Source organism: Harmonia axyridis, chromosome 5 (genome assembly GCF_914767665.1).
Source record: "Harmonia axyridis chromosome 5, icHarAxyr1.1, whole genome shotgun sequence".
Taxonomy (NCBI): Eukaryota; Metazoa; Arthropoda; class Insecta; order Coleoptera; family Coccinellidae; genus Harmonia; species Harmonia axyridis.
The window spans coordinates 205,640-216,947 of NC_059505.1; the positions used below are offsets into that span (position 1 = coordinate 205,640).

General features: G+C 35.9%; 2 protein-coding genes across 2 annotated transcripts; both read left to right on the top strand.

Annotated features, from left to right (window-relative positions):
* Positions 1 to 1,882: 1,882 nt before the first annotated feature.
* Positions 1,883 to 5,406, top strand: LOC123680226 (tetratricopeptide repeat protein 8). Its single transcript, XM_045618018.1, has 5 exons — positions 1,883 to 2,162; positions 3,777 to 4,246; positions 4,466 to 4,700; positions 4,799 to 4,973; positions 5,129 to 5,406. Exons 1-5 carry the CDS (start codon positions 1,885 to 1,887, stop codon positions 5,336 to 5,338), a joined length of 1,368 nt encoding a protein of 455 aa, XP_045473974.1. The 5' UTR covers positions 1,883 to 1,884; the 3' UTR covers positions 5,339 to 5,406.
* Positions 5,407 to 5,637: 231 nt separating this feature from the next.
* On the top strand, positions 5,638 to 10,859 carry LOC123680013 (WD repeat-containing protein on Y chromosome-like). Its single transcript, XM_045617644.1, has 9 exons — positions 5,638 to 5,880; positions 6,218 to 7,451; positions 7,739 to 8,008; positions 8,310 to 8,724; positions 8,796 to 9,068; positions 9,173 to 9,413; positions 9,829 to 10,000; positions 10,083 to 10,280; positions 10,680 to 10,859. The coding sequence occupies exons 1-9, from the start codon at positions 5,684 to 5,686 to the stop codon at positions 10,803 to 10,805; spliced, it is 3,126 nt and encodes a 1,041-aa protein (XP_045473600.1). The 5' UTR covers positions 5,638 to 5,683; the 3' UTR covers positions 10,806 to 10,859.
* Positions 10,860 to 11,308: the final 449 nt, after the last annotated feature.

Sequence of the window (11,308 nt, forward strand, 5' to 3'; positions counted from 1 at the left end):
TTTTGTTTAGTTTAACTTTGTTGTTGTTTTGAATATTATATAGTATTATTTTTTTGTATATTATTAAATAGGCCTTGTCACCAGTACTTGTACTGTATAAGAGGCCAAGAATAAAGAAGTGAATAAAAAAAAAAATCAGAAGAGCTTTGAATGAAATGTTTTGCAACTGATTTCCAAATTTCAGTTAAAGATTTATGGAGACGAATGCATCTGTGAAAGGATTGAGAATTGGGTTTTATAAAATCTGGATCATTACATCGTTTATGTTTATAATATTGGAACATTTCACATAATACAGGGTGTTTCATTGGGAAACGAAAATACTTCACGGGTGCATAGGTGGCACCAAGGCGATTCTGGAGATACCCTATTTATTGGGTCTTACTGATGTCTTCGTAGCCGAGATACAGGGTGTTTTATGAATTTCGCCCGTTTCTTTCCGAGGCCATATCAAACGAACCACCCGGTATATTTTCTTCATATTTGGCAAATATGTTCCTAATTAAGAGCCCAAACGTATCATGTAATAACCGCTTTGAAAATCCAGGTCCGGGTTAACAAAAAATTATGAATCGTTTGAATCCTCGAAACAACACCCTGTACATCGGAATTTGGAAATCAGTTTTAATATTCGGAAACACCACTAAAAACAAAACTGAGACGTATATTTCAAATTTTCGCGCAGACAGTTTTACTGCACAAATTTTCAACGTAAAAGTGAAGTTTTTGAGAACTGGGATACCTGAAAGTGTTTTGAAGTGACTTTTAACAATTAATCATCAAAAATAATCCATAATTATTTCAACATTACTTTGTGAATCATTTTCACATTGGTTTTTCTTTTTATAGCTGTATACAGTGTATACTATTTCAGTTTCTATTTATTGAGAATTGAGTTGCATTAGGTTGATATTGTTGTTACGGTGAATTGATTGCGCTACCGAGCTATAATTAATGATTTTTTTAGACAGTTTTCGGAAATAGCAATGTTATCCGACTGTCCCATAGATAAAGCTCACAAAAAATTAGGTTAAAATTCAATTCTTCATGATATTCATAATTAGTCTGTCAAAGGGAATTTCTGGCTTTATCAATAATCAGGTTATCGTGTTCTAAGAATTCGAATACATTTACTTTATAATCAACTCAACATATATGATTATTTTAAAAGTAGAACACAACAAATGAAGAAAATTAAATAAAAAACAATATATATTCCTTGATAAGTTTAACGACAAATAAGGTGGAATAATTTCCACAAATCATGATAAGTCGTTCCAAAATTAGAGCATGTTTTGAACACTTTTACATGGATTAAAAGTAATGGATTTTTCATTGCTCAATTCTGTTAAATATACATTAGAATATCTACCTACTTCGAATATTCAACATGCCCTAAATAATATTTCTGTGAATTTTTATTAATTTGATAATTCTTTCAATGGATGCGTTAGGAACTTCCCATTCCAATTTAATTTAACTTTGATCGACAATTGATTCAGCAATTTGAGTTTGTTATCTGACAGAAAACGAACTGAATTTGAACATACTTATACATATTTTATTATAACAATAAACGCAATACATCCACTTTTTGAAAACAGTATGTGAACATAATTGAAGTGAAGCTTCATAAATGATTTTCAAGAGAAAAAAATAACTATTTACGAATTGAGATGCGAAAATAATATACCTTCTTCGTCATGCTAATTGTGTTTAGTAAGAAAAAATATCTTTCGTAGTATTAACTGTTTTCCTCATAATAATCTGCAAAATAGTAGGTAAAATTATTTAGCATTTCATTTCTATGCGTGTGCCTCGTAATGGTTGCCAGGCAACCGTGAATTCAAACCAATTCCATCAACATTTCAGTCGCCAACTAGCATGGATCGAATGTACGAAGCTATCAGTTTATTTCGAAGAAAAAAATACGATAAATGCATAGAAAAATGTACGGAAATTTTAGATCTGCATCCCTTGGATCAAGCAGCCTGGTGTTTGAAAATGCGAGCAATGACTCAAAGAGTATACGTTGACGATATTGAAACCGAAGATGCTCTGGAAAGTGATATTTTCGACACGAATATTGTTGCAACGGCTCCCAGACCAGGGACGTCACTAAAAACTTCCATACCCTCGACTTCTAACAACATTCCTTTCAGGTTGAGTATAATGAAATATGTGCAGTCAACAATGAACACCCTTTTCAGAAAATTATTATTCTAAAGACGTTTTTGATCATAGATAACTCTGATGCTCTTGTTGTCTTGAATACAACCTTTTTTTACGTGAACAACTTCATTTTTAACCAAAATTATAGTAAATATGTACCTAGCTAGGTACGTGAAGATTTGTTTATATGTATCCACCTTCTGTCGTACCTATTCATACAGGGTTTTTTCGACGCAGTATCTTTAGGCTCCATTTGTGCTACATTCTCAAATTGTTTGGAAATACACGGGGTGTACCAAAAAAGTGCAAATGACCAAAGATATGTTCTTTCTTACGAAACACAATGTTAAAACGACCCCAGGTTTATTCTAAGTTTCATATGCTTAAAACTAACCGTTTTTGAGATATTTGGATTCTTTATACCTATATTGGTAAAATACGATAACTCCAAAATAAATAAATTAATTCGAATAAGATTTTGAAAGGGATTCCTGGGAGAATAGAAAAAAGTACTGACTTTTCGATAATCATTGAGAACTCTACTGGTCGTTCAAAATGGGGCAATTCATTGCTCATCTCAGTCAAACGTTAATATCGGGTTTATTCCAAATGGCATACCCTGTATTTAATTTTTTTTTAATAGGTAGCAAATTTTATTATATTCCAAAAATTCTCTACCAAATGATACAATAAAATATAGGGTGTGTCATTTAGAATAAGCTCAATATTAATGTTTGAATAAGTCCTCAATGAATCATCTCATTTTTAACACCCAGTAAAGTTCTCGGTGATTATCAAGAAGGCAGTACTTACCTCCGTTCTTCTAGTACATTCACTTTCAAAATTTCATTCAAGTGAATTTATTCATTTCGAATTGGGTTTTTCCAATGCCCTTCAGTTTATGAAAAATCTAAATATCTCAAAAAAGGTAAGTTTTATTATGCAAATGAAAGTTCAAACAAATTTTGGTTCATTTATTTCATGAAATTTGATAATTCAATGAAAAACAGAAAGAAGAAACAAATTTTCGGTCATTTACACTTTTTTGGTACACTCTGTGTATTTCCAAACAATTTGAGAATGTAGCAATAATGATGATGTGTCGAAAAAAAATTCGAAAATTTCATCGCCCGTAATAGAGTGCGTGCGTCAATGTTGGGACACCCTGTACAATTATGTGGTCTCCAAAGAGCATGTGATATATCTCGAAACTTTAGAGTCCAATTCCGTATTCTTTTAAACATCTGCTTTAGTTCAACTTATGAAGAAAGATAAGTTATTCTCGAAAGAAAATCGCGACGTTGCCACATCTAACGAAAATTCAGAAGAAGCAGGACTTTTTTCTAGCTTTTTTGTGCGTTTTTGTGAGTATTTAATAATCCTTATTAGTTTTTGAAGTCGCAGCTGCTTTGAGGATTAACTGACTTTCTGATCTACTTCAAATATATCCACTTAAAAAAGATCTTCATTGGTCAAAATTTACGCTCAACTAATCCAGTTATTTTCTAATTCAATTTATCCTTCTCAATACCTCAGTCAGCCCTCAAGTGATTTTCTATAATGTGATATACCCCTTCAAGTTGACAAATCATCTCTTATTTTAGTGCTCGACCAAGAACAGCTACTGGAAGACCCTTAACTGGCATCATTCGACCAGGGACGCAGAAAAGACCTGGCTCGACATTAGAGGCTTTAAAAACGGCTCGACCTTTGACCAGTCAATCTTCCCGTGCTATTAGAATAGGTACAGCAGCCATGCTATCCCAGAAAGATGGACCTTTCATCCAAGTCTCTAGGTTGAACATCAGCAAATACGCAAGTAATACTTGCTTGTCAAAACCACTTTTCGAATATTTGTTTTACTGTGAGGGTGACGTTAGAAATGCGATGGAATTGGCAGTGCAAGCAACTCAGTACTGTGAATTCAAAGACTGGTGGTGGAAAGTCCAGCTGGCTAAATGTTATGTTATCTTGAGTTTGCCAAGGGAAGCGGAAGAACAGTTGCGCAGTGCTCTGAAGCAACAACATCATGTGGAAACGTTCATCAGACTGAGCAGAATATACACGAGATTAGGTAATTCCAAAAATATATAAAATTATACATCTTCATCTTCAATACAAAGGTTAAGGCCTGAGCTGAGAATATATTGATTTGGAATTGTACTATTATTGTTGGTCCATATCTTCAAATGCTGCTGAATACTTGCCCGATAATTGATATTTCCTTGGAGGATTTTGGAAAACCTCTACAAAAAAAAATTCACAGCATGCCAAAATCACGTATTGTTTCCAGATCAACCGCTATCTGCATTAGAAATCTGCAACGCAGGCTTAGAAGTATTTCCAAATGATGTATCACTTCTGGTGGAAATGGCCAGGTTGTATGAATCCTTAGATAACAGCGCAATGTCTATCAAACTTTACCGAAGTGCTGTCATAGAAGATGCGATGAACACAGAATCTATAGCTTGTATTGGCATGTATCATTTTTACAACAACCAGCCAGAATTGGCTCTAAGATATTATAGGTGAGTTTCTATTTGAATATTTCATATACATATTTGTACGTTAAGAATAAATTGAACTGATATTGTACGATTTATTCTACAATTGAATTATTTTCTAGGAGAGTTTTGGCGATGGGAGCACATTCTGCTGAACTCTATAATAACCTTGGACTCTGTTGTCTCTTTTCTCAACAGCTGGACTTGACGCTGTCTTGTTTTCAAAGAGCACTTGATCTAGCAACAGACCCTCTAATCAAAGCTGAAGTCTGGTACAACTTAGCTCATACAGCTTTAGTAAGTAGTTTTATTCATGAGACAAGGACATTTGAAAAGGGTTTTCCAATAAGAGGTTCCATTTTGAATAGCTCGCTATTTTGGCAGCTATCATTTTTGAAGCTGTTGTAGTAGTAAAGTGTTGATTTTCCTCAAATGCTATTCATTTTTTTCAGGCAGCTGGTGACCTAGAGCTGGCAATTCTTTGTCTAAATATATGTATAACTGCAGATCCTACCCATGCGGCAGCTTTCAACAACTTGGCAGTTTTACATCAGAAAATGGGACGCAAAAGTTTGGCGAAGGCTTATTTTCTAACATCCAAAAATTTAGAGGATAATATGGAGGAGACCAATATGAACTTAGAAATAATATTGAAAAAATAATTTATGACTTGTATTGAACCCAAATATGTTGTTATAAACTGTTATTTTTTTCTATTAAAATTTCACCATTTTCATTTTTAGATCAATTTAAGAACTTAGAATTTTAGTGAACAAATTTGAAAGAAAATTGAACAAAATTCGATGCTTCTAAGGACAAGAGCAACCTGAATAAATGCAGAGGCATGCAACCACAATCTATAGAAGCACAATTCTATTAATAGTAAAGAGAAAATTATTAGCGCAACCACCAATTTGTATGTACAGTCAACATGCCTATTCTTAATTATTTTTGTGATTTGTCATTGATTGATGTCAATTTGAACTAAACCATTGTGGGATATTATTATGGCGTTAAGTGTGGGAAAATCATTACTGGAACTCATAGATGAGCAGCAACTCCTGAGAATTCAAATTTTCTTCGATAGAGAAGAAGGAAGAAGACTTGACGAGGAAAAGCTGAAAGATGTTTTATGGAGGGTGGCAAAAGTTGATTATCCAGACGAAGAATTTAGTGTACTTTTCAACAAAATAAACTTATCCAGGTGATTCTTTGAGAAACTATCCAGTTTTTTCGGTAGACTTCAGAGACGGTTGATTAAATGTCTTTCAAGGCCCTTTTGAGTTATTTTTAGTGTTGGACCTCTGAAATCGTATTAGATAACGAAATTCAACTCTAGAAGTGATATAAACTTAATTGACCTTTCAGGATAAACACAATTTATTAATTACAAATTTCTCCTCCATTTGCCTGGTAATGTAAGGAGATATGACCATTCTCATGATCAAAAGACCCATTAGATGTGGAAGATTGTAATCCTTATTCATTTGAAACCTTTGCTTCAACTTAGGCCCATTTGAAGAATATTCGTTTCATTCCAGAGATGGCTTTGTGACATGGGATGAATTCATATCCTTCCTGATACTGACCTTCCAACAAAAAGAGATACAAATAGGCTACGAGTCCTTGGAACCTCCAATCCCATCTCCCCCCACCATGCTGAAGAGCATGCATCGTCATCCTGTCAACACCATAGCATACTCCCCAACTGTCAGACCTGACAGGACCATAAGTTGGAATGACGGTAGCGTCATGACATGCAGCAAGGACGGTTGCATCAATTACTGGTCATTGGATATGCAGCACGAAAGACAGGTGCAGTCTTCCTGCATCCTATTGAAGGTATCACCGACCTGGGTACTAACCACGGTGGTGATGCCTGACGTCAGCATAGTCTGCACGGCAGGCACGGAGAGAGACCTCAGATTTTATGATACTTCAGCCAGAAAATTCGAACTCAGGGTCATGATTTCCTCGATAGATTACGCAGTAGCAGCTATGCACTACGTTTTTAGCCAAAATATTAACGAGGAATCTAAACTGTTGCTTGGAGATCTCCACGGTAACATCAGGGTGATATACATCCAATCAGCTGGAAGAGGACCTTTTAAAAGCACCCCTGGTATACCTCTCTTAAGCGTACGTTTCGAAAAAATCATACGGAACCAAGTGGAAGGTTTCCGGTATGTGGATTTCGGAAGACAACATACAGACTTTGTAAGGCAGATAAGTTGGTATCCTACTTTGCACAGCATTGTATCGTGCGCATCGTGTCCAAAAGTGGCGATGCTCATGAAAGATATCACCGGGGCGAAAGAAAACTACACCTACAAGATCCCTAAGGGCGTTTGGTGTTTTAGCGTTGTCGAAGGCATTCATCTTTTTTCTACTGGCGGTCCAGACTGTTTGGTTAGAATTTGGAATCCCTTCGTCCGAAACAAACCAACCGCCATCCTCTACGGTCATCATACTGGAATAGTACACATGGTGCTACAAGATGGTGGGAAACGCTTGTATTCCCTTTCCAGGGACAAATGCATAAAGGTTTGGGATGTGGCAAATCAGGTATGTCTCCAGACATACCTGGGCCTGCCTCCTGAACTGGGGGAATATAGCGACTTGGCAACGTTGTATAATCCTGAGAGCAGACAGTGGATCATCGGCAGTCAGATGATAGCTATTATTCCGTTGAGTCCAAAGCAAGATGGGGAACATACTGATGGTAACACGCATGTCGGTGGAGTTTCAGTGGTTTTGTATAATCCTCTTTACAAGGTGAGTAAACAAATGATCATGTAATTACCTAACCTAATAAAATAGGCAAGAAATACTAGGCCTGTTTAGTATGATAAATAAAGATGCCAAGAAAGGAGCACAAACTCCTTTCATCGGCCTAGAACCTATCTGTGGCAAGAACAGCTCTGATGGGGGCACAATAGACCATAAGGTCTAAGGTGTAATGAAACTCACCCTTAAATCTGCAAACTACCTAACCTAACCCTCTTAAGAATGTGAATAAAGAAATCTGATCGTATCTTACCTAATTCATCATTTATCCACAGTTAGTTGTTACCTGTGGACTGGATAGCTACATCATAGTGTGGAACCCCTGGGATGGAAGGAGAATGTGCGTGGTAAAAGACGCCCATACAAAATTATTGCATGGCGAGAACCTTCCTATAGAAATCACTGCTGCAGCTTTCGATCCTGGATACCAAAGGCTTCTAACCGCTGCGCACGATGGAACTTTGAAAGTTTGGAACTTTAATACTGGCACTTGTTTGCGCAACATGAATGTTGGCAGTGGGCAGGAGATTACTTCTGTGGTTTGGGTGAGTGAAAATTTATATCTACTATTTTGTCTTCGTTCAAATGCAAACCTTGAGTAATATAGCCTTCTTTATGGCTTTTTAAGTTTGTTGGGAGATTTCTTCATGAATGCGAGATGCATAGTCTATTATTGATTTTTATTGCTAACAACATAACCAAGATTTTTTCTGTCCAAGATACCAGTTCATCTTTCAATAACCTATACCCCGTAGTCCCTTAACTCTCATTTAATGGCATTTAATAACTTTCTTGGTCCATCTGGTTGAAGTTTTACACTCGAACGCTTTATAGTGTTTTGGTTAGGTCAAAGGTCGAATGATGGCTGTAGGTTGGAACAGAAGAGTAACAGAATTTGCCGACGGCACTGCCGCTGTAGGACCTGGTGGCGTGTTCTGCAAGAACTGGGATCTGCGCCACAAGGAAGACATAAGCTCGGCTGTTGTTAGGGTGCCTCAATCTTTAGCCACTGCCACCTACAACGGTGAACTGATATTGTGGCGACTGGAAACTGGGCAAGCCTACAAACAGTTCAATGTTTCGGATCCTACGACTAGAATTAAAATTCAGTATAAAGTGGTGAAAGACAGGAAGAAATCGACCGTTTTGGCTACAGTGAGCAAGAAAGCCAGGAAGAGCGTAATGCAGGCAAAGAAAGAATCTGTTGTTACTGACGAGATGAAGATCAAAATGGCCAAGAGAGGCACCATCATGGGAAGAAGTGAGTTGGTCAGGAGACTTTTCATATCTCTTGATGGAAGTGTTAAAACTGAAATATCAACTTTTCTTCAGATATACTAGGTGCGAAGAAGCTCTCTATGGTTATGGTGCCTGAGGAATGCGTTCCCTTGAGAAAATTGGCTGTTCACTGTATGTTATTCCTGGAGTTCAGGGAGCCTGAACCGAACGTAGGGACTCTGCTCGTTTCTCTGGAGAATGGTAGTGTTCAGATGTGGTCGCACCATACGAATGGAAACTTCATCACTTCCTTTCAGGCTGTTCATAAGGCTGGAGATTACGTTATCTCTATGTGTTCAAGCAAAGACAACGAATATCTATTTACAGGTAAACAATAACCATTAGTCTGATTGTTTGTATTATTCTGCCTACTCTTTATGTAGTGTTTATTTACTTTTTGATATGTCTCATGCCACAATTTTCAATTTCAGGAACCTCGGTGGGCTATGTGAAGGTATGGTTGATCATCAATTTTTGCACACCGCACAAAAAACGGGTTTTCATGCCGAAATACAGATTGATGTTCCCATTTTTATGGAGAGATGTATTCGTTGGCAGAGCCAAACGTGTTGTTACAAATCAGCCCGAACCTTTACTACTCAACAGCATAAGATGTCACAGGATGCCTACTTCTGGAATAATCTTCATTGACGAAGCTGAAATATTCATAACGTAATCTATTTTTGTCCTTATATCTATTAGGTTGCAGTAAATAATCATCTCTCTGAGATACTCAACTTAGACATGTTCATAGTTGGTTGTATAATAATTCAAAAAAATTTCCTGATTAGTAGGTATACTTACTACTTGAATCAAAAGTAGTTCATAATATCCTAAATGAACTCTGCCCATGTCAAGATCCTAAGGAGAAATAAACCACATTTAATGAAAAAGAGATACCTTATGAAATTTTGCCTGGTCTGGTAAACCTCCGGTTAACTAAATTTAACCGTTAGTGTGAAATTAGCTGCCAACTGCTTGAATTACCATAGAAACCCTAATTTCTGACAGCCGGCACATTAGTTCAGAAACTCTGTTTCTATCTGAATTTATTCTGATGTATTTTTCAAAAGAGTGCTTTCTACAGGTGCAGCACAGATTGCAGTGCTCGCATGTGGACCATTGGAGGTCGTTACATTCAGACTATAGGAACGTTTAAAGAATGGAAAAAGCTAGAAGTTGGAGTTAAACCACCACAAAATTTTGAATTCAGCGAACCACCAGATATAAAACGAGTAGCAAGCTCTACGACATTCAGAGTTAGTAATTTACTGTTCTATGCTATTTTTCGATAAGAGAATTACTCATGTTTCGGTTTCATTAAAAACGGATATATTTCAGGTATTACGAGGTGGAACGCTGATCAAGCAGCTGTCTAAGAAGAAGCTGGCGCAGCTAGCCGCTAGAGAACTAACTGCGGTTGATTATTCCAAAGTTTACGGCAAACGATTGGAAGAACCAATATTAGGTCATCATTTCAAACTTCCAGATAGATCAGCCTTGCCTCCAGACATCAAATTCGATTCTTCCTTCGCATATGTGAGTATTTTCCCCTAATTCTGAAGGAAAATCCGTACCGCCATACCTTGTAGAATAAACTCGTGCGGGAATATCTCAGTTTCACACAGATTTCATGGGTATATTTCATTATTATATGTTGGTACTCGTAATTCTCCTGTCACGGATTTATCTATTATCTGTCAAACTTGTGATACAGAAAACAGTTCTGCCAACCAATTTTTTTCAATGCAAAAATCACTAAACGGTATTTATGGAAATATTCCATGAAATCCAATTAAAATTCAGCGAAAGAAAAAAATGTACTTTGTTTATCCGAATGAGTTCATTTTCTGATGGTGAAATATTTACAATTCGAAACATATTTGAAATAATTTGAAAGCTACAGCTACATCATAATTTAATCTGTTATTTTTTTAGATTCCTGTGTATCAGCATCTGATAATGCCACAGCCAGTTGCCTTAACAAGACCTCCTACACCACCAGCTATAAAAGAAATAATGACCATCAAGATTGAAAAAGATAAACCTAAACACAAGCCATAATAACGCACAAATAGCAATATATATATTTTTTAAATAGATTTTTTCAAAGTTTTATGTAATCTTCTATATGCCGAAAATTATTCAGATTGAAATAATTTTTCATTTTAGGTATACATACAAGGTGTCCCAAGTTCAAGTGCCTATTAATCGTTTCTGGAGAACTGGGTCTTTTTAAATTTATTTTTTTCATTTTTCCCAATAGTGCAATTTTTTTAGTAAAATTGTTTTGATGATGATTAGAAATTCGTATAATTTGGTTTTTTTTTCCAGCAAATTTTACTTCTCTTGAAACGAAACCAATTAAGCAATTCTTGAATGCAATTGTGAACTAGTTTTCATACAGAATTTGTTTTGAACTTTATATTTTAGCATCAAATTCCATTCACTACTGCTATTAGCATTCATTAATATGTTCTTATTAATTACAACAGTAATTTTTTTGTTTATAATTTGTTTTTATTCAAAGGTTTTCAAAGGTATACTATCAGAAATGAAAAAGCATA